The following is a 23,608-nucleotide window of genomic DNA, read 5'->3' on the forward strand; positions in this document are numbered from 1 at the left end:
TACGCACCAAAGTTAATTGCCCAGCAGCAGAAAAAAAAGACCATTTGGGATGTCGTTATAAATTTGATTTTAGTATCATTTAATCAGATTATTGACACACTGAAAATTATTAATTTGCTCAGTGCGCCGGCAGAGTTTTCATTGTGAAGGGAAAAATATATATACAGACGAATTAATAAAATATCAATAAACACAAATATGTAGAAATTAAATATATATTTTTTTTGTCCGCTCAATAAATATCGATAAAGAGTGGTAAATTTTGCAATTAAAATTTTTTATTTGCTTACACAACGGCAATATCGTGCGAAAAAAATACATGCATGGACACATAAATTTATGATTTTATATTTAATCATCTGCCACACGACTTTGTTGGCTTATCGGATGCATATTTGTGTGTATTGACGGAAAAGAGTAAACATTTTTAGTGCAAACAAGTGAAAATTATGGCTCTGTTTGTGCTGGAATTCAAACTAAGTCAAAAAATTAAAAAAAAAAATCACAGTCGGGCCTCGAAAGTGTGCGGGTTGTTTGAGAGTGAGAATGGTTAAAACAGGTGCAATTCCTCCCCTGTGAAACACCATCAATTCTCTATCGCAATTTTAAGGGCGAAAGTTTTGAAATTAATTTTCAAATGGCCATTAATCAAGCGCAAGGGAAGAGTCTCTGTCTTAACCATTTGTGTTGGATGAAATGGGAAGAACAGAAATGTGATAAAAATCGTACCCCATCAAAGATATCCATAACCTCGTCCCACCACTAGAATGAAAATAAGAAATGGATTAATTTTGAGGATGATAGAATGGGACATTGAAATGTGCCGAGTCTGTAGCATTCTATATACACACAGTCTTTCAACCATCCATCAAGTCACGCCATTCAACATTTAAAGCGAGAAAAGTGGAGAAGAATTTTCCCTGAAATGTTTCATTGTGCATCACTTTGGGATTAGACCATGAAAAGTGTCACAAGGAGAGTTTTTAAGTCACATCCCGAAACCTTACACCACATAGAAAATATTACGCAATGACATTCTGCTAAAAACCTCTTCTTTTGGGGACTTCAGACTGTCTGACTAAATGGAGTGAAATGCTCAAGTGAGCGCTTTTTACAGTCACTTTTCGGTGAAAATTTTGGTAAGAAAAGTGTTCAATTGCCCCTAAGAGAACAATTTTTCTTGAGAATTACGACAAAAATGAAGGCTGATGAGAAAACATAACCTCGAAATTGCCTCCAAAGCTCTAAAAATTTTTAAAGAGAGACAATTTGAAGAAATATAAGTATTTTCAAATGGCAAATTGTGGCATTTAAAGATCCTCTGAATTTCCACACAAAATGGCAAGAATTTAGCAGAATGCCGTCGCAAGTTTATGTCTCTCGCAGATTCAACTATAAGCACTGGTGCACTATCTGCTCACCTCTCTCGTCTCCCGCTCAGACACAGAAGAGCGTCCCGGCGTGTAGTTCTCAATCCTTCCCGGGTGATTGCGATAGGAAGTCTGTCCTGACCGAACGGGATTTGGCATTGTTCCATACGACCGACTGCAAATGTAAATACACATCAATAAATCTCGATGATCTGTGCGTTTTGCGGCCATGGCCAATAAATTCCAGCCCACCTGTCATCGTATTGACTTCCGGCTGATGGAGTGCGTCTTCTGTCCAGGGTGCTGTATTTGAACGAGTAGTCGGAATCATAGTTGGGCTCCGGCTCTGACATGTACCCATTGGCTCTGTACGGATATCGGCCTGCATCGCAACGTGGTTTTTTCCGCAATCGTCGGGATTTCACCCAGAAACAACAGAGAAATGATGGGAGAAGAGTTAATTTATGGCGTCGCATCTCACTTTTGAAAATATGCGTCGAGGAACATTAACAGAGACAGACATAATGGCACACACAGAAAAAAAGAGATGGTCTTTGCGAGTGCCTCAACCGGAGGAAAAGTGGATGAAGAAGTCAATATTTAGAGGAGAATCCGCAGCCAGAAAATTGCAACAATTAAAGTCTCTGGGGGCAAAAATGTGGAGTTCAGTGTATAGAATTGCACGATTCATTGTCTGAAATTTGCTGCAATAAAGCATCTAGTGCTAAATTTAATGCTCAAAACGTGAATATTTGCCTTTCTTGCCGAAATTCGGGTTAATATGCTTTGTATATGAAGTCACAAGAGAACAGAATGGATTTGCGAGCACTTCCCACATAAAGCGTTATTGAGCCATTAAGTGTGATTAATTTTTGATGCACAATATCTTCTGACTGAACCCAGAGAAGATGAAAGGCTTTGGCGGATGTAATTTTAAATTCTGCCACTCAAAATGTGATAGTAATCGCGCGGTATTATTTATTCAACCTATAAATTGGGGAAATATTTTTAGATTTCAGTATAATTTGGCAAATTTCGTCATGAATAATCAAAAATGTGAATTTTCAAAATTTTCCATGCTCAAATGGGTGAAGATTGTACAGAATAAACGTCTTTTCTGCTTCTTTTTTTTCTTTCCCCCCTGGAGAAAGACTTATACTTTGAGCACACAGTGGAAATTCAAAGTTAAATAGAAGAATATTAAGCCAGATAAATAGTGAGTTTCTCAGAAAAGTCTGCAAGTTCAATACGACTTCACTGAGCAGGAGTAAAATATGATTTTTCTGCATGAATGTGAAGCAGAGAAAGCCAAATCTGGTGTGTTTTGTTCAAGGTTTTGTCGGATATCTCAACAAAAAGCGTCTCGAGATCCAATTTCTCGATGACTCAAGGAAAATTATATAAGCGGAAATTGTTTGTGAGAATTCCATCTGGTTCTGAGAAAGAGCGATGGAAAATTCAATGTTTGAGATTTTCATTTGTGAAACTTCCTCTGGATAATTTGACTTTTATGGTTCAATTCGATAGTCAGTCAATAATAACTATTACTTCTACACATCGTCTTACTGAAGCAGATCTGCGAGAAGTTTCTGAAATTTCCCTGAAGAATTGAGTTGTGAAAATTCATTCGGCGTTTGGCAATGTGGCGAAAATTGATTAAATAATCCAATTCGTGGATGAAAATGACATAATTTGTTGGCTTATACAGCGGAAGGAAGTGCAGAAACAATTTCGTTAGCAATACCATTAGTTGGCATTGTATATAAAATTTTAATTATTTTTCAGTGCTGTTTTTTGCAAGGAGAACAAAATGAAATAAATAATTGAATTTTATGAGTGCGTCTGCTCTGAGTTTTTCCCATATCTATGCTCGAAAATTTGTATGTAAAATGTATATAGATAATAAACAAAGTGTATCTGTGTGTGTGTTTTCGGGAAAGCTGAAAACTTCTGTGGAAAAAAAGGTAATTTTCGAGTGTGTATAATTTCCAGAATGCAACATTCGGTGTGTGCAATCGAGTGTATAAAATGTATTTATGAGAGATGGTGTAAGTGAAAGAGATAAATGGTAGAGAGAAATTATTTAAATTATATATCAAAATGTAAAAATGTAGAATAATATTTCACCTCGCCGAGTTTTGTAGCGGACTGTCACATAATCATCTGCAAATGAAACAATTTTTGGAAAATTGTTATTAATTAAAAGAGAAATCGTCAATTTTGCGTCCCTTTTGTGTTCTCTTTTTTTTGGTTACAATAAATTACAGTAAAAAAATCCAACAAACAAAACTTTTGCAATACAAATTGGTAAATATTTTAACAAAGGGAAAACTGTGGTTTTAATTCAGAAGCAAGCCAAATGTATCAATGTATATTTAATTAAATAAAAATAGCAAAAAAAGCACTCAACTCACCGTCATCTTTGGCTTTGTGAATTGTATTGTAGACTTTTTTGTACCATTTTGACTGATTATCTTCTCGAATCTCCTGCAATATTGAGAGAAGAGCAACAAAACACACTTCAGCTCGCTTTCTTCAGCAATTATCAAGGCAATTGTTGCATACGAACCGATCTGAGAACCAGTGGCATGCCTTCCTTCACTTGGTTGACACTGTCCACCTGTCTGGACGCCACTTCCGTCATTGTGTTCCTGCCAAAGTCGCAGCCGGACTCTGTCGAGTTCTCCTGCCGGATCGGGATGATTATTTCATTGGGCTTCCTCGCTTCCTGGCTCACTTTCGACGAGCGCTCCTCTGGAATGGGGACAAGAGTGTAAATCATTAGTCACTGGGCTGTTGCTGGCGCGGGAAAGCACAGAGGGTGAGAGCTCATGGCAAGAAGAACACACACACAATTTACATTTAGATTAAGAGCGGCTGCTTCGCGCACAGCATGAGTGTTACTTTGGAGGAAAGCTTGCTCGAAAGCTCGCCGGCAGAAGGAGACGACGATGGGGCGGACATGCAAGAACTCCACGAGGTCCTGAGGCTTTACCTCGCGCCTTCTGCAGCAGCGTCATGGTGGGATTCTGCGAGCGCGGCAGCTGCGTGGTGCCGAGGCGATTGATGCTGGGCGCGGAGAAGGACTGCGCCAGGCGCTGGACGGAGTTGCCTGGCGCGGGCATCTCCGGGGCGCTCTCGCCGCCCGGCTGCTTCCACGGCGGTTCCACGGGCGGCGAGAGGGGCTCCGAGGGGTTCCTGGTGAAGCGGCGCCGCGTGAGTGTGGGCGACTCGAAGGGCACGGGCCGGAATCCGACTTTCCGGCCGCCCAGCTGAGGCGACGGCTCGGCGCTGTTGGGCACCCAGACGGGTGGCGGCGGAGGAAGTGGAATTGCCGCCCCATCTGACGAGTTTTGCTGACTCCCCGACACATTCGGCTCGGACTTATTGACCGGTGACCAGATGCCTGCGTCGCCCGGGAAATGAATCAGTTTAAGTGGTCACACACATCTCTTGGCGAGGAGACTTCCAACTCTGGGGCGTAACACGCAACCATTGCAAATAATTCCTGCGATGGACAAGATAGTGTCTGCCCATTTTGCTGGATCGTGCGGAAAAGTGGGGTTTTTCATTAGGGAGACCCTCTATCTGATCCTTTCTTCCCCAGGAAATGTATACACTCGAGATGGAGAACAAATGGGAGATTTACATGCAAGAGATAGACGAGGGGCCTCAAGACAGCTCGAAACCGCATTGCAGAAACAAGTTCAGGAGGGAATTTTTGTATTAAATTTTAGGCAAAATTTCTTGCTTCATTTTGCAAAATGTCACACATAAATTTACATAACACACTCCATGTGGGAATGCACATATGTGCTTTTATTCCATTAAAACTGCCCCTCGGTGAACTCCCTAAAAACTCCACAACGGAGAAAGATAGGCAATTTCAGTTAAAGCTCACTTTTGGCGAATCCTTCACGAGTGCTTCCGCTCGGGAGCTTCTTATATGAATTCTGCAAAAGCCCCTTTAATTTGCAATTCAATTCTATCGCGTTGATTAGAATTCTGAGGCTCTGGGCTTATTTGTGTTGCTGCATAGCTGACAATGATTGCCTCACGGTGGATTTCTCGTGGACATTGTATGTATTAAATTAAACGTCTAGAATGACCATAGAAAGGGTACTTTCAACTATGTTGCTTTTAGCATTGTCCATTGACTGGCTGTAATATGATTTAGCATCCCGGTGAATGCCAGAAGATACACGATAATCTCTCATCCAGAGAACTTCCCTAAAAATGAACGCTCGAGAGTGCAGAGCATTCAGGATGCCGGAAGAATGGGATATAATGGTGAATAGGTGTTGGTTTAGCCAAGTTGAAACTTGAAGAGAACACAGCAAATTACAGGACAATCTGCGGAGCTTGCAAAAGCTCGCGATTCTGGAAGTATTTTACATGCATTGCTGCCCTCAATAGCACACCTTACACGCACTGGCGAACCCACAACAATTCATGTTCCACCGACTGTTTCACCTCCTTTTGTGCTGCAGTTTCGGCGAGTGGCAATGTGTTTGCAAAGGGGATTGTGAGCAGGAGTTTGTACACACACCGAACTCCTTTCACTTAAGCATAATTTGTGCATTATTCAATTTTTCTCCCTGGGAATTCACAATGCAAATTTGGTGGCAATTCGAGAAGAAGCATCAGAAGAATGAGCTTTTGTGCAACATCCGCAATTGGTGCTGAATTCTGGTCGTTTGAAAGTGTCTCAAAAGCATATAAATATTCATAGCTCGCAAATAGATTAAAGCCAGAATGTGTATAAAATATAGCATATCCGTCTCTCCCTTTGTTCCACCCTTCCAGTTCATTGAGCTTTAGATATCGCGCCCGCTGAAGGTATGCAGAAAGCACGGTGAAAGCTTCGCGCTATGTATTTATCCTACAAACAACACAAAAGCACCGTGAAGAGGAAATTACGATGTAAAATATTTAAACAGGAAGAATAATTTTTTCGTAATAAAATTGTTATGGAAATTGCAAGGGTAATTCCCATTTTTTACCACCGTTGAAAACATATATAATTCGGGAATGAGAATGAATAATTTTATCCCATTAGTCCTCATTCTACTTTTTTACAAAATCTTCCCTCAGCGGCCAAGATTAAAGCGGGGGAAATAGAAGTGCTTTATTTAGTTAGAATCCAAACTTGCGCCGCTTGTGTTGGATCTTTAAGAGCGAGTGCGTAAATTGTTCTGGGTCAGAAGGTAAAAGCGAGCGCAGGGAAGGTGCACGAATACAGCCCATCTCGTATTAGTTGGGATAAATCGGTCAATAAATCAGGGATTCGGAAGGTGGAGTGACCGAGTAACAGTTGTGGATAATGGCGGTTGGCTCGAATGATGATGTCCCGCAGTGGATGGAAATTGGCGAGCGCCTGCATGGCTTCTTGACCGCCGCGCATCGCCGGTGAATTATGTGAAATTCATGGATAAACTCGGGGATGAGTCGGGGAGGAGCGGAAATATTGCTCATGGGTTTCCCCAGCATAAATCACATCATTAGTGTTTGTCATCTCGCTCTGTCGCCACCCCAAGTCCAATGGGGGCTCCTGAACACACCGAGAGTGAATGATGTGGGCTGTAAGCCAATGATTTATCAAATGACAGTGAATAATACGCAATCATGAGTGGTGTAATCATCAAATGATTAGGTACTTTGCATAATTATTCCATGTTTCCCAGCTTTTGCGCTCAATGCGCATTGATTGTCGCCAATTTGACTCTCATTTCAATCTCGCGTCACAAATTGATATTCTTCACTGTTTACCCACTGGCCAGCGACACTGCCAGCAGAATTTCAATCGCGATTTGCCATTCAGCAAATGAATTGTCATGGAATCGTGCTGGTGAAGCCCATCTTAGTTTAACTGCCATTATCTCCACACCTGCCTTATCGATTGGCGGTCTCTAATGATTGAAATCCCTAGATTCTCATCATTTATTTACAATCCCACATTGTTCTATCTAAATTGACGAACTGCGGCGTGTATGTCAGTGACATTTTAATCCATTTGCATTTCGATTTCCTACGAATTCATTCCATCACACATAGCATGGAAATGGAGTCAATGGAATTCGATCGCACTCCTTTTATTGCCGTATCAATTTTTAATTCATTTTAAATCACACATCGCGCCTCTCCGCACAGCGCAATCACACAATTCCTCGTGCCAGAGAGCGACTTCCACCAATTTGTCAAAGTTATGTATACTCGGTGCGTGGGAGCTGGAGATGGTCATAAATTCAAATACGCAGGATATTGTCACGCACCATTTGGCGGTGATTGAACAGAGGCTTCAGCAGTCCAATGAATGCGGCCATTGTCGATGTTTCGCGAGTGTTTCATTGAAATGACCAAAGCGGAATTATACACACTCGCAATTGATAAATGATGAGGAGCGAATCATTAGTCTAAATTGAAGAATCAGACCGGACGTCAGTTGGGCGAGTGGCTTTATTTTGGGACTCATCACTGGGTGAATTATAGTCTCTTTTTCTGCACGGCACATTATCGAGGCAGAGCAATTTGCTCACCTTGCTCTTGATGTGCAGTGGAGACGCCCGGTGGCGAGACCGAATTTGCTCTCAGGCATCTTCTTGCCGTCAATTCACCCTCCCCCCGGCCCTCGTCACTTCCCACTTCCTGTCAAAACCACCTTCATTCAATTATATGAGCGCAATTTGAACAGAAAACACCCACAATTGTGCGGAAAATGACGCCAGAGATTCTAATTCGCAACACATGATCGGAATTTCAAGAGTTATTTGTGACAGGAGTAAAAACATTTTAATGGCTCAATTATTTCACTAATTCACCATTGCGTGTGTGTTTGTCTTTCACCTCCACCGAGGGAGCTTTCAATTAATCTCTGTTGGTACAGTTTGTCGATTATTTATTTACATTGGATCACACAACATTGGTAAACTGTGGTGTTCGACACAAGAAGCTCTCATTGAGAGCATTAATAATCCTTTTACATGTTCAACATGACTCCACAAGCGCTTGCATATATATATACATTGTCGCCTGAGACAATTATGCAATGGAATGAGCGCATAAAATGTCTGTGTCGCTCTGGCAAAATTAGCTACAATTGCATGAGAAGGTGCGTTTCTAATTTTCACGACAAGCATCACCAAATTTATTTTGCACCTGCATTTTGTCATGGCGCTTTTCGCGATGCTCCCGCGCGTCTCTGCGCCACTCCCTCAAGCGTTTTCCCGTCTCCACCGCCGTCTTTGGTGAGTGATTCATGTCGCTTTGGCAGGAAAACATGCACAATTCTGCTCATGTCAACAGTAAAATGTGGTTTTTGTGCCACAAATTCAGAAACACACTATATTTATGCTTCTATGCAATTTGTGAATTTCAGAGAGAGAATTGGGGTTAGTGCTCGCCAAACGGCGCTGCAGAGCGCTATGAAAGTTGACGAAATATGCAATATTTGCAGTAAATAACACTAATAAGAACTTTCATGGGTTCTTCGGGTTCTGTTTCAGCTGTGCAATTAATGTGAAACACGCGTGAAACATTGCGACATGACCACTATTTTTGCTCCAGAAGAGCCATTAAAACGACCTTTTCCTGCGGGCACAGATATAAAAAGGCGGCGAAAAGGTGGACACGGAGATGTCGCCAAGTCAAATTAAAACAATTTTAGTCATGGGCAAGTGTCCAATTTTGATTAAATCGTCGTTAAGTTCCGTTGGTGAATTAAACCGAAATGTATTTTAATTTATACATGATGACGCCAAGATTTATAATGTGCTGCGATGTAATATCATCTGGTTGGTGTGGAACGGAGAGACTTGTGTCTATAATCTATTTTTCAGCCCGCCGCCGCACATTTGCCACACACCGCGAAAAAGGTGGGAAATTGGCGCGCGGAATCGCGCTCTCCAGGGACAATTTTGCACGATTAGTTATTTATCGCCTATCATTTTTTCTTCCTTCCTCCACGCGCCATGGAACGGATGTGATAACGACATTTAATACATTTCCCAATTTTCCGCCAACGAGGTGCACGTCGACAGAGTCCCGCAGGGCATTTCTCCATCGATTTTCGCCGGAACAATCTGGAATATATTCTGCGGCTGTGATGTCACATTTAATTTTTCCCCGCTATTCCGTCATTTTCACACCGAACTGGCGCACACTGTGGCAAATTTTCACATGAGCGCGGGAAATCTGGCGGAAAATCTCTCGGGGTGTTTGGAGGAAGTGGCAGAAAAAATCCACACACAGAGCCAGCATAAACAGCGCGATTTCAGCGCGGAATGTGATTTGTTTAGAATATTTCCACAATGAATAGTGCGTGCATTGGAGCCACATTTGGCCTCCCGCCACCCACACCAATTAATTATTAATTCGCCAATAAATTTCCGCCAGTAATCCTATTCTCTCGTCCAACAAGCGCGGCCCAATGAGCACTTTCTGTCGCGTCTCATCAGCAATGCTCTAAACAATCATTCACATTGATTGATGAACTAATTGCAAGTTTATGCATCATTGGCGGCGGACACTCTTCTCTATTCAATCTAGAGTGATCTAGATAGACACGAAGGAGCGAATTTATTTGATTTTAAGCACACATTTGCGATATTTTCTCATTTTCTGCCAAAGCAGTCAATTCAATGTGGCAAATTGGGTGAGCTTTTGAAAGAATAACTTGGCCTTTTCTGCTGAATCTCAAGTCCTCCCAAATGGCCAAAAAGTGCCGAAATTCTGGTGAAATAATTTGGCCAATTGACGATTGTGGAGTGGGTGTTTTTGCCACAAGTTAAAATTATATTTGCCAGGAAGTTTTTTCTGCTGACATAAGCTAATTTTTTCACTTGTTTCCCACTCGCAATTAAAGAAATGTTTGCTATTCAGCGTGGAAAACAACTTTGCAGCAAGGATAAGTCATGCCTAATGATAATAACTGGGAAAGTTTTGCACTTGTGAGAAAGCACGGAGAATTGCGAGGTGAGTTTCTTTGTCATTTGAGTCTCAAAGGGAGTGCGAATTGTGAGCAGTGAGAATTGGTACAGTGTGCGAATCTATTTTGAAATCCTCTTAAGGAAGGTTGTCACCCAAAAGGGAAGAAAGACGATTTGTGTTGAGGGGAAATAGAAAGGCAGAAGACATGGAAGAACAAATGAAAAATTCCCTCTGAAATGTAATTCCTGCTGTCCAGCTTGCGATTCCGAACTGAGAATTTGTGTCTCCTCTCTTGTTCTGCTTGAAAGGGATCGACTATTATTATGTGAGAAAACATACTCAATCGAAACCCCCGCCCCGTTTGCAATGTGCAAAGAAATACTCCCGATGCTGTGTACACCAGTGGGAAATCCCCTTTAGAGATTTATCAGCTCCCATGTGAGCATTTGTACCTGAAGAAGGCGCTGTCGCTTTGAATTTTGGAGCTATTATTGCCGGTGTTGTTGACTGTGATTCTGGAAAAAGACGACTCTGTTGGATCCATGTCAGCTTTGCACGATATTGCAATGCATCGTGATGGCGTGAAACTAACCCTGCCCCATATTTCTCACGTTTCGCACCGCTTCGATGGTCTGTCGTCTCTGTGGCTGGAGGGAAGAGTGCTTCGGGAGTCTCCTTGGCAATCCACTTAACTCCTCTCACACGGAATTGACTGCGATCCTCCCGTCGAAGTCACATTCACTGCTCTCACAATCGGCAATTGTTGGAGAAATATACACACAATTTTTACAAAAATCCACCCTTTTCCCCCCCAACCCCCAATGAAATTCCACTGATAATCCTTTCTCTCTTCCTCGGCGGCTTTTCACATCTGTTTTCCACAGAGCATTACACTGAGTGGAAATCATGCCATCAATTCTCAATGGCAAATTATGTGAAATAACAGAGAATCACTTGTGCAACATTTCTCTCAGTGTCTCGTGAAATCCTTTTTGGCGGGAACCCCGCTTTCTTATCAGCCTGGGCGTCTCACTCCCAATCGTGAGAAGATTTTAAATAACCTCGGCTGACGGAGAATGTGCGTTTTGGAATGTTGGCGGCAGGGCTTAAAAACGTATCAAAGGGATTTCCATTTGCTATATCGCACCTCAAAAGGTGGGCTTCTTGAGTTCCTCCGCCACCCCCTCGAGACCACATTAAAGCCAACCGTCGTCAGAGCACTTTGAGCGACAGAATTTTTTCCTCAGTCGAGATGAATGACGGTTATTTTGGTCGCGAAGCTAAATTATAATTTCCACAGTGGGTGGATTTTGGGTGAGAAAACTTCTGTGCGTTTCAGGAGGGAAGTTGAAAAACAAGCGCACGCCTGGGCGGGAAAACCTATTGGGAAAAAATCGCAGGTTTTCTCTCACGCACACGTGCGTGTGTGTGTGCGCGCGTTGACGAACCTTTCTAATTTTAAACCATAAACTTCTCCTCGGGAAATCATCAGGGCATGATAATCAGCGTGAAGTGTGAGGGACTCTCAAAATCCAAAATTATGTCTGTGAAAATCCTCAGCGAACGACGAGTCGTGAGAAAATTCTCGCGCTAAAGTGGATGGGAGTTGGTGTGTTATTTAAGCTCACGAGCGCCAAGATGAAATGGGAGACGCGGTGGAAAAGAGCAGGAGAAAAATGTAATAATTTTTTCGGTGTGTGGCTTGTATACCGAAAAGAAAACCAGCCACTTGGCGTTCCCACCTTTAAGTGCTTTAGCATTCAAGTTCACACACGGAAGAGGATGGAAGGCGATTGGCGGTGGAGTGCAGAACGGAAATTTGAGAGAGAGAGAGAGAAAAGCGGGAGAGGTGAATGGCAAAGGGAGGCTTCCCCATGGATTGATAATACTTTTCCCTCTGCCAAAAGAACGTGCTCGTGTTTTCGCACGCTTTCCTATTTATGGGTTGAGTCATAAATTCGCTTACTTTTCCCTGTTTTCTCCCATCGATTAGCGCATGAAAGAGTTTAGATTCGCATCTAAACCGCCTCGAGCACTTCCCATTGACACACAATGTTGTTATTATCGGTGGTTGTAGTGCCAAAAATACAGAACGAATTTAGGGCTCGACTTAGCATCTATCCTTGCACTTGAACACCTCACACGACTTTCCGAATTGCAAATTGGATGCTTCATGTCGCAGAAACGACAATCATCCTTATCTCTACATCACATTCGGATACCTCTCTTGTGCTGCCTCACCGTGTATATTTTCTATAATTAAAGCTATCGCAAATTGTGGCGCGCGGTGTAAATAAATTTAATGCTTGTTTTTATCCTCAGCCAGAACTCCTCTTCATTCATTTTCCGACGTGCATTCGCGAGCAAAAAAAGGCAGACGAGCAAAGGTGTACCTTTCTAACGAGGTAACACAGACTCCCGACCGTTCTTCTCTTGCTCTGCAGATGTAACAAAAACGGCAATTATTTTTAGAATGTGATTCCCATGACGCCAAAGAGGAATTTCACGCCGAAAAGCACCACCGAGAGAGAGAGCGCAGTGTTTATTCAGTCTGGAATTCGATCTGCTAAATTCTTCTACTGTCACCACTTTGTCAGCCAGCTGGACACGATCTTCCAGGAGTCGAGGCAAGTGAGAACCGCGCGATCGCGATTGAAACTCTCGTCTCACAATACCAGGCAAACGGGACGCGCCGTGTCCGATATTTGCAACTCAACTGAGACCTGAGATTAGTCCCAATGCGACGGGAGTCTTCGTGATCGCGCTCTTTCTCGCTCTGTCCACCAACACCACGATCACGTGAAGTGATCCCGCGCGGCGCTGCGTTGTGCAATGTACACAAGACGCGAGACGTCGCCTCTGGCGTCTTCGCGGAGCACACGGTCAGAGAGAGGGAGAGCATCTTGAGTGGCGATTTTCCGATGTGTTAGACGCGCTTCACTGTGTTGCAGTGCCTAAATTTAGATGACCAAATGAACTCGTTCGAAAGAACTAAAAACAACGACTAATGTGCTTCTCCTGCTCACAGATCTGCAATCAGGGGTCAATGCGCCCGCGATATCGGAGATAATCGCAAAATATTGCATTGAATGGGCGGAGCTTTCGAGTGGGCGGAGCCAATTCAGTACAGAAACCGTGCATTGGATTTATCCGTGAAATATAGAAGAGGTTGAGAGCAATAAAGTATAATCCATTTTGCGACTTTTCCCTCAATACATTTTTCCCATCGCTTGAGAATTTATAGATGTGGAAATTTAATTAATTTCTCAGGAAATTTCCCCCCATTATTTATCGCCCTGTCCGATTTCCAACCCTCCCCATGAGACGACCCTGCTCTTCCGATTTTCCTTCCATCGTCCATTTTTCTTCGCCAAAATGCTAAACTTTCCCTCTGCCTCTTTCTCACATGTGCGCACACATTTCTTCACTGCCACACAAGGATGCAATTGCAGAAAGTATTTTTGCAGCTTCACTCATAGCCGGAAAATTTGTTTTGTAATGTGAAAATCCTCAAGAGAATTTCCATCTCGGCGATTCAATAGTCTTCCCAGTGTGGGAGAGATATTGGGAAAAATGTATAAAGTTGTGCGATTTGTCAATTTCACGGAGAGCGAGAGAGAAATTCCGTGAAGTTTTCAATGTATGCACTGATGTTTTTTTTCCTTCTCCGGGTTGTTCTACTGTATTGGAAAATTCTTTTACACACAACTTCACATAACATCATGCAACATCTGGTGATTTTTCACGATTTTTCTCCGCTAATATAAACATCGAAAGTCAGGGTGTTTCAATCTCAGTTTCCTTAAGAATTTTCCTGTATATACGGATTGACATGCTTTAGTGAAGATGTTCACGTGGATAGACTTCTTTTTGAGGCAAAAAGACTCGGAGGTAAAGAAAATAAGCTTGTGGAATGATATTTAGCCAATCAATTGGAAGAATTCGAATAAAACATTTCCGGGAAGAGTCAAAGGGAAACAGTGGGGAGGAAATGTGACTCTCGGAGGCACTCGAAAGGTACATAATACATATGATGAATGCCTGGAGTCAATCAGAAAACATCTCAATGCTATTAACATTACGATCATTGAAGACACTGGAAGCCGTGCTCCATATCTGATTTCACTGGCGTAATCCTGTCCAAGTGCCTCGGGGAACATATTGAGGCACTCTCGAGAAAACGAGCAATCCTCTTATGCCAAAAAGACGCGACAGAGAGGCAATGCTGATGGGTTTCCGTGCGATGCGAAGAGGGATTTGATGAGGGTGGCGGCGAATGAATTAAGCAAATTGCATGCAGACGGAAAAACAAGCCGGGCAACACAGAAGGGAAATTAATTAAGGCTAAAAGACATTTAATCCTACCGCGTGCGAAAAGGAATCCTTTAGCCAGCACCAGTGATTTATCAATTTCGTGCAGGAGATCGCTCTCCGATAAGCTTTTGCGATTGAGCGTGAGCTGAGACGCTGAAAGCTGCTGATTAGTGGGCTTTCGTGAGCGCAGCTGAACTTGGACGTCGTGCTTTTTCGCCTGGTGACACACACTGACCCTCGGGAGCGCCTGGAAGCGTCTGGGCTTCGGCGGCGGTGTCTTTGGGGTGCCGATAATGACAATCGCAGGCGTCGTGGCTTCTTCTTCTTCTGTCCGTGAAATGGGAGAAGACAAAAAATACGACATAATTGAGAAAGTGCTCAAGTGCAAATGAATACGCGAGGCGCTATTATCGCGACTGTCTGCCATTCTCGTGTCCTGATGACCGACAGGCGGAAGTGACAGGAAGTCTGGAGAGTGCTTGAGCGTGCTTGAGTGTTTCTTGAGAAATTACACTGAATTAATCGTGCACTATAAATTATTCTAACCACTATTGTGACGCTTCTCATATCCAGCTTTATCTATTCGCTAAGCGAATGGATGTTTCTGAAATCCAGACTCTTTTCAACTTAATATTCCCTCCCCGCCGCGATTCGACCCACTTTTCCCCGTTGCATCATTATCATCACTATGGCGATCGTGAGCTGAAGAAGTTGGAGATGCTAAAAGCTAGTCTTTATGCGGCACAAATACAGGCGTCGTTTCGTTTGCAACACTCTCTGAAATGGCTGTGGAATGCCTTTTTTACAACATTTCACTGCAGTCATCTTCCATTAATGCCAAATTTGCCGGCGGGCGAAATGCAAATGAGTGAGAGAATCATTCTGTTACTATTCCTATCGCATTCCGGCTATTACACAGCCACTTGGCATGAGCTTATCTCCAGAAACAGCATGTTTTTTGCAGCCACACAATGCCACTTCTTTCACAACAAATGTGCATTCTCTTCGCCATTTCCGCCTTGTTTTCCAGAAATTTACAAAAAACGCTTCGATGCTCGTCTATTTTTCACTATGCCGATAAAATCTCTTAGGAGAAAATCCTGAGACGGGAAAAATTGTGTTGTCATATTGAAGATGATTCACAATTTTTACGGAGGAATCACAGGAGAATTGTATACACTGTTCAAGTGTGGAACATGGAATGAATAAATCTGTCACCAGGCGTCTCCATTGCAGAAAGGTTGAGAGCGAAGTGACTCAAGAGGATCTTTGCCAATTCATTGAAATACATAATTTGTGAACGCAAGAAAAACATATTTTATTGTAAGACACTTCTGAGAAGTTTGAAAAATGATAATGAAGACATTTATGAAGGGAATTTAGTGGGAAATTTTAAGTCTGCGCATCAAAAAAAAAAAACAATTCTTTCAGCAGACTTTCCCAAAAGTCGGTCAGGGAAATTGCTTTTTGTGTCACCTTCTGTGAGTAAATAAAGGCACACACGCACACACGAGCATTTTCGGAAGTGTCTCTTATGATCCGCTGACAAGAAAAGCGGAAACACGCGTCTCTCAACCGATCATCCGAATGTGAATCTCCTGGGTATTAATATATAGAATTTAGACCACACAACACACACTATGAATATTAAAAATAAACCTAAAGAGAAAGAGGGAGAGAGAGAGTTATGCAACAAGACAAATGTGTTTATTTCAAACAAAAACAGCACTCCAACGAAATACATTATAGTGGTTGAGTTCTACTGGCACAAATCACACTCTATCATTCTCAAAACATTGTTAATCTACCGCGGAAAAGAATTGGGCTACAATCTCTGTGAGAGACATAAGAAGATAATTCTACCAAACATTAACTTCGGTTAGTGATGAGTGGGCGACAGAGAGTCCAGCCGAGGATCAGTACAACAGCGCAAATCGCGTAAAAGCGAGCTCCTGGAGGTGAGGATGGCGATCGTGGGTCTGATGACTCACCCTGAGATGCGACCGTCGCGAAGGACTCGGCGAACTCTTGCAGGTGCCGCGGAAGCTCCTTGACGGACGCCTCCTTGTCCCCATTCACGACCTTTACCTCGACGTTGCGCACTCTGGCCTCCTGAGTCGGCGGCTGAGACTCCGCCCCACTCTCCCAATCGCTATCCGCCGGCATGTGGAGCTTCGTCCGCCGCTCCTTGACTTTCCGCAGAAATTCATTCTCTATGTCGACAGGGGCGGACTTGGGAGCCGGTGGAGTGTCTTCGGGTTTCGTGATCTTGATGATCTTGTGCAAGCGCCGCTCCTCTCTCTCAGCGACCTTGTCCAGCCACTCGGAGTGCATTTGCTGCCGAAACACTTCCTCGTCAGACAAGAGACTCGACCTCTTCGACTGACTCTCGCCACGTACTGTGCTCATCCGCATCGTGGTGATCTCCTCCTCGAGGCGCTTCCTGTCCAGCTCCAGCTTCTCGAACTCCGCCTGCAGCTCGGACTCCTTCTGCCGAATGTACTGCAGCTGCTTCTCGTGGAAGTCCTTCGGCAGCGAGAGCCTCCGCTGCTGCCCATTCTGGTCAACATGGCGCGTGATGGGCGTCGTGTCGATCATGGAGCGGCGCTGAGTCACCTTGCTCTGCAGCGAGTCGAAGCGCTGCGTCAGGTCAGGCCTCGGCTCCACATCGGTTAGTCGGGGCGCTTTTATTTCCGTCGCTGATCTCTGGCCACGGCAGAGATTGTCCTCACGCACCAGAGGGCGCGTCACATTCTCCGGCGACTCATCCACGACGCTCAAGTTGCTGCGCGACTCCCACGCCGGCACGATCCGATTTGGGCGTCGCGGCACCGTGTGGAAATCAAAATTGTCATCCACAATATCGCGGCGCATCGCACGAAGAAAGTCATCACCGAATATTTTGGTAGTCCCTGAGTCTCGATTGAGACATCCCGCTTTGCTATTTTGGTCTATTTCGCGATTCTCACTCACCGAAGCGACCTTGCTTGGCTTCACGCCACTTTCACTCTCCACACTCTTGCTCACGTTCCCATTATCGTCCGTGATCTTCTCCGAATGCCTCTTGGTCTCCTCGTGCACCACCTGGCCATCCTCCAGGCGGCGGTGCGACTCGAACGACCGCGTCTCGATGTTCGAGTACCTCTTCGTGGCCGCATGGTCCTTCCTGCCGCCCAGCTCGTAGTTGGAGAACCTCTTGGACATCGCCTCGAACATATTATCGAACTCCCGAGTATCGTACACCATTGTGACGTCACGCGCTTGCGGACTCGCCTCACTGGACTGCGGATCGTCGGCCGCTGCTGCGGACTGTTGCTGCTCGTGCTCAGACTCTCGGATGATTGCCAATAATCTGTTGTCGTCCTTGGCGGCGCATGCGGTCGCCGTCGCCCGCGATACATCGCGGTGCAACGCCCCGTGGGCCGAACTGGGGCGCTCCGGCGGCCGCTCAGGCACCGGCGGCGGCGTCTCGTGGCCCCCGATCTGCGGGTCCGACCAGTAGCTGTGGTCGTCCTGCAAGGGATCCACCACGTCTATGAGAAGCTCCTGCGCGGGCAGGGCCGGAACGGGGGGCGGCGGGGAGGGCGTACTTACGTCGCGGGCTTGGCGCAGCAGGCCCGTGATGTTCTGCGACACCTCCGCCAGCTCTCGGAGCACCACATCGCCGTACGGCATGTCCGCGAGGCGCTCCACGCACTGCTGGCGCAGCGTCTTGGGCTCCATGACTGGACTGGGACCTGCAATGGCGGGAGGTTCAAGGTCCATCTCCAGGTCCGTCATGGAGGAGGAGGCAATGTATCGAGCTGTACACTGACTGTGTGATGATGTACTGTGTGTTTGGGATGACACGCTCCCGGAAGAGTCTTGGCGCATGAATTCAGGAATATCACAATCATCGGGATTGGGAAGGGGATCTGGCGAGGGTGCCTCGTCCGCACTCGGACTAACGACGGGAACGTCAGGAACTTCGGGTTCAATCACAGGGGTGTCGATTCGGACTTCTGGATCTTCAGACACGGAATCTTCAGCATCGCCATCGGCTGAGTAGTCCAGTTCACTGGCACTGCTTGAGCCGGATTCAAGAAATACAACTTCAGGTCCCTGAACCTCGTCCGCTTTCGTAGTTTCCCACTTGCTCGAGCTGCCAGGAATTGACTCAGGCTCCACGAGCTTAGTATCCACCAGGACACAGGCTGGTTCCTCCCGGATGATGCTCGAACCAAGTTTTGGAAGGGCGGAAACGTGTTTCCGCCTCGTGGAGAGGTCCAGAGTTGGACCTTTTGGGAACACCGCGCTGGCTTTCTTGGTGATCTTCGTGTTGTCTATGAAGACATCATCGTCTTCCTCATTGAACATTAACTCTTCGTCATCCTTCGGCACATTACCGACAGATAATCGATCACTGGCAGCGTCTGTATCACTGGACTCTTCCCGGATGCTATCCAGGAATCGAGGATTGAGGATTTGCGGTGCAAAGTAGGTTTCGATGGCTGCTCGCTTGCGAACCTTCTCGACTTTCCGCTGGGACACAGCGTCCGGTGGGGATTTTTCCCTGGACGGAGCAGATTCTATGAAGGAGTTTATGAGATCTTTAATCCTATCGTCCTGATCACTCTTGGTGGGCTCCTGAACGTCCTCAGCTGGCTCCTCGGCTTCCGAGGACTCAGGCTCGGAAATATTGGGCACGTTGTCGAAGGAATTCACTAGAGAACTGGCGCCACTGCCGCTGCTTAGCTCCTGAATCTGCAGCGTAATATCCTGCACAGTGTTTCCCTCCGGAGATAGCATTCCGGGTGATTCAACGGTGTATCTCGGCGTTGTCTTATCGTCAGTCTGTGATTGATCGCTCACCTCATCTGCCTGCCCTTGAGCAAGTGACGTCGCGTGATTCGCAGTCGCTTCGGCATTTTCCCGGATTAGTGTATCACTGGAGCTCGCGTTATCGCACGCGGCAGTATCTGTCGCTCCCTCGGCCCACTCCTCCTCATCCGTGTGCTGAGAGGTTTCACTTTCGCCACTTACGCCACCATCGGGAAGATCCTCCTCACTTGGCTGCGTGCCATCGGACGCCACTTTTTCGCATAAATCGTCACCTTCTCGCGAATTGTGCACCTCTCGCGGCGCCCTGCGTCTGTTACACCGACGACGCCTATTACGCGGCATTCCACCCAGAGTCACACTCTCACGCGGGCCTGTCTCTCTTGGCGAAAGTGGCGGAGCAAATAAACAAAAGCGTGAATCTTCCTCGGCGGGCGCGACGATCGCGACTGCCTTCCCAAACCACACAAGAATCAATCGGAATCGCACGCCGCAGCGTCCGCGAACAGACACTTTTGCGCGTATCAGCAGGCAAGACACTCAAGCACTGGGGAGTGAGCAGCATTCTGGGCCACACCGCAATAACCCAAAGGGGCTTCTCGCCAGTGCCTCGACGCCAACCGCTGAAAGTGCCTTAAGTTCGCTGAAAATACACGCGATCTCACTCTCTCCGCGGGCAGCCTGGCGAGCAAACTCACTCATTTGGCTGAAAACACACCACTAGGCTTAGTGCAGTGTGTATTCTTGAGCCAGTAACAACAGTGTTTGCCTCGTGGATCGCGCGTAGATCATTCTGTATTCACGTCAGTATTTCACAGAGGAAGAGAACGCTGAATTGGGAGGAAGAACATTCTTGAATTATTGCTCCTCGAGCTGCCATTGTTTCAGCGGCCACGAAACTTCCTTCAGAAGCGCGCCTCTCGCCAGCATCTAATTTTACAGCGCTAAAAGTGGCTCAAGTGCTGTAGAGATCAACTCGGTCGAATGCTCAATTGCATGCAATTTTTCCATCTATTCCATTCTAATTACGCGATTGGATAATTAGAATTATGTAAGATTGAATCACCAACACTGTGATATTGATGAAAACATCTCTTGATTCGTGCATATGAATAACACTCTCTGCTCATCTCTCTGTGGCTCTCAGTCATCAGCAACACCTCAGCTTTATTTAATTACGTTAAACACAGAGTCACGATCCCACGGGACTTGCGCAGACGGAAAGTAATTTGGCGCAATTGAAAGAATGAGTAAACATGGTGTGTTTGTATCACAGTGAGATAAGCAACATGTTCTTATCGCAGTTTTGCCTTATCATTCCATTGATCTTGTTTGGCTTTTTTTTGAGGGGAAAACACACACTCGTTGAGTAAACTTGAAGAATGGATTTTTGGGCATGGGAATTTTTCCGTGTATCACAATTACACGGCGTGGAGATCAAGAAATGTACTTTATCCGGGTGCAATTTTCCCCGGCACTTTGGCAATTGTATCTCTATTCTAATGTAAATTTACATCCTCCACCAAAACAATGCTTTAGCACAGCGATTGAAAATCAATCACATTAATTGCTACAACGTGCAGAGCAGAAAGAGAGAGAGTCCATTCGGTAATTGGCAAAGCTTCTGAATTGATTGTATGACTGTGTATAAATTGACTCTAATTTCTGAGTTTTCCCACCGAGAATTTGACACTGTTCTGCGCTCTATCGGCGGAGAAAGCCATCGAAGTTTGGGCTTGTAGAATGAAAATCACTCATTATCATTAGCACTCTGCCTGATGTTCCGTCGCTATATTTAGTTTGAAAGCCTTCACTGCTTATAAAATATATATAGTGTACGTGGAATTTATATAAAGCCACTCATTATTCACTTGCACTTGTGGGCTGTTTTGTGAAATTGAGATTGACGCTGATTGAAAACATAAACCGCAACTATGAACATAGTGTGAGTGCGAAGAAAGTTTCAATGTGTGGCTTTGTGGCCTCTCGGCATTAATTAATATTTCCATCATGAAAATATCGCGCGATGGAACAATTTAATTTGAATTTTGCAGAACAAACGGAAGTTTGACTTTCTCTCCTCCTTTCGGCACTTCCGCTCGGCACATTTGCTCTGCGTGCACTTCTCACCTCCGGAAATCTAGCTTTTCGGACAGGTGAATTGCCTGATTTTCGGCGACAACATCCACATATTGTTTGTAATCGAACAACATATCCAATAAAACGTCTCACGCATTCAAATCCATTCCACCTGATCGCACAGAAAACTGGCAATTAGCATCGTGAATAATTGCAAGGGAAATTTATTGCTGTCCCCAAGCTTGTGTCCAACATATCACAATGTCTGTGTTGGCATTGAATTAGAAATTTTGTATGGACTTTTTTTCATCGGCCAAATATGGAAATGATATCATGCTGTCTCAATGTTTAAATGTGTGCCTCGTGTGCTTTTTGTTGTGTGCCGCAATTACCAATTGAAATTATATGTTTATTATTCTCACTTTAGCCATATAGCACAATACATAAGTGGAGGATTTGCTGGAAAAACTGCGAAATATGAGAGATTGACGGTAAATCGGCTGCAGAGAAAACACAGCGCGACCTTGCTGGCAATTACACATCTCAGTGGATTATTATAACATTTTTCACTGCAATATCATATGGAAAATCCAGCTCAGCATGTGACCAGATGGACTGTCGAGGGACTGGACGGCTGGGAAAGTGTGATGAAAATGTGTGTAACTGAATAACTTAATGCCACTGTTTCAGCTCTCACGCGCGCAATTGTGGATCAAACCACAAGAATATGATACAAAAAGATGTGATTCAGATTAAGGGCAATAGCCAAGAATAAAATCCTACCTTTAGCTGGTGATTTGCGATCGTCTGACGAATCTGCCTGATGAAATGTTGCGTTTGATCTTCGGAGGTCACCTGAAAAGTGGACGAAGACAAAATATTCCGTCAACACTCGTGAAAATATTGATGAAAATTCTCAGTTCACACCCCAGAAAAATGGTGAGATAATCGCAAAAATTGCGCTCAGTTCTGGGTTAAAAATAAGCGAGAGAATAAGGAAATTTTATCTCATGTCACTGGCCTATATAATGAGCGATAGACAATGTAAGACAAATGCAATTACTCTCTTCGCACCTCTCTTACGCCTTGAAATGATTCTACGGCGGCAAGAAGAGAAAGTGGCGAAAGACGGGGAAAGAGTTCGTATAAGATTAAAATGAGCTTCATCAGGAAAACGTGATAAGAAAGTCACGGAGTTGAAGAAAATGCGAGAATACACATTCTCCTCTCTTCACGCGATTCAGCACAGAATATTCAACAAAGAAGTTTAGGAAAGTCACTCGAGAGTGACTCTAAGACGAATTAGTTCAAATTAGTTAATAATTATTGAATAATAAAGTAATTAGAGTAACAATATCTTTAATGAAAATTCTTCTATGATTCTCTTAAAGCACTTTTTCCAAACGTTTCTAGCTCAGAAAGTCAATTGTTTCCCCACAAGAACTGAATATGCGCGATTTTCGTTGCGTAAATTCTGGATCAACTGTAAGATTTTCGATGGGGGGAAAAGAGCAATCACTTTGATAACTTCTGTATAAGAAAGGATGGTTGTAAACGAGTTGGTTTTGTCTCTTAAGACAACGAAAAGCTGAATTTAGTATCTTCACGTCTCTCATACTCATCTTGAAAATAGATGATCGCACGAGAACCTGTTGAAGCACTTTTTGTCGCATCTCTTATCGAATTGTATTTTTTATTAGCCGAGGGAAAATTTAATTGCGATTCGTGGTCGAAAATAATCTCATTTCTCCTCGGGGCGCTCGTCAGATCATGTTTTTGATGCCCCACAATTCATTTGTCGTAAATGAGTTTGTAATTAAATATAATTTGGCGTCTGTGAGGCACGTCTTGTGGGTCTTCTTCTTTCGGGCTCTGAATGTCAAAATGGGCGCATTAATGAAGTGAATGAGTAAGTGGCTGGAAACTACTCGAGGCGCCGCTCATTTGACTTCTTTCCTCCCGGGAATCCCAGTGGGACGCAATTGGGCGTCTTGGGATGAATGCGGGAAGGGGATGCGGAGGGCGTGCGGAAGCCCATGGGGATCGAGGTGGCTGACAGACAAGAGTTAAGGCGAATTAAATTAAATTCTGTAATCGCCAGA

The 23,608-nt window shown here is 44.5% G+C and overlaps 1 protein-coding gene across 1 annotated transcript in view; it reads right to left on the minus strand.

Moving 5' to 3' along the window:
* Positions 1-23,608, minus strand: part of LOC132259068 (uncharacterized) — a 42,673-nt gene that overhangs the window by 17,990 nt on the left and 1,075 nt on the right. The window contains exons 2-14 of the mRNA XM_059756613.1: positions 22,290-22,361; positions 18,204-18,346; positions 16,601-18,122; positions 14,661-14,936; positions 10,888-10,992; positions 10,748-10,810; positions 4,366-4,776; positions 3,940-4,124; positions 3,785-3,857; positions 3,498-3,533; positions 1,623-1,752; positions 1,422-1,545; positions 730-762 (exon numbers count right to left, since the gene is read on the minus strand). Coding sequence (XP_059612596.1) covers positions 730-762; positions 1,422-1,545; positions 1,623-1,752; positions 3,498-3,533; positions 3,785-3,857; positions 3,940-4,124; positions 4,366-4,776; positions 10,748-10,810; positions 10,888-10,992; positions 14,661-14,936; positions 16,601-18,122; positions 18,204-18,346; positions 22,290-22,361 — 3,173 coding nt within the window. The remainder of the gene's footprint in view (positions 1-729; positions 763-1,421; positions 1,546-1,622; positions 1,753-3,497; positions 3,534-3,784; positions 3,858-3,939; positions 4,125-4,365; positions 4,777-10,747; positions 10,811-10,887; positions 10,993-14,660; positions 14,937-16,600; positions 18,123-18,203; positions 18,347-22,289; positions 22,362-23,608) is intronic.

Source organism: Phlebotomus argentipes, unplaced genomic scaffold (assembly GCF_947086385.1).
Source record: "Phlebotomus argentipes unplaced genomic scaffold, Phlebotomus argentipes genome assembly scaffold_18, whole genome shotgun sequence".
Taxonomy (NCBI): domain Eukaryota; kingdom Metazoa; phylum Arthropoda; class Insecta; order Diptera; family Psychodidae; genus Phlebotomus; species Phlebotomus argentipes.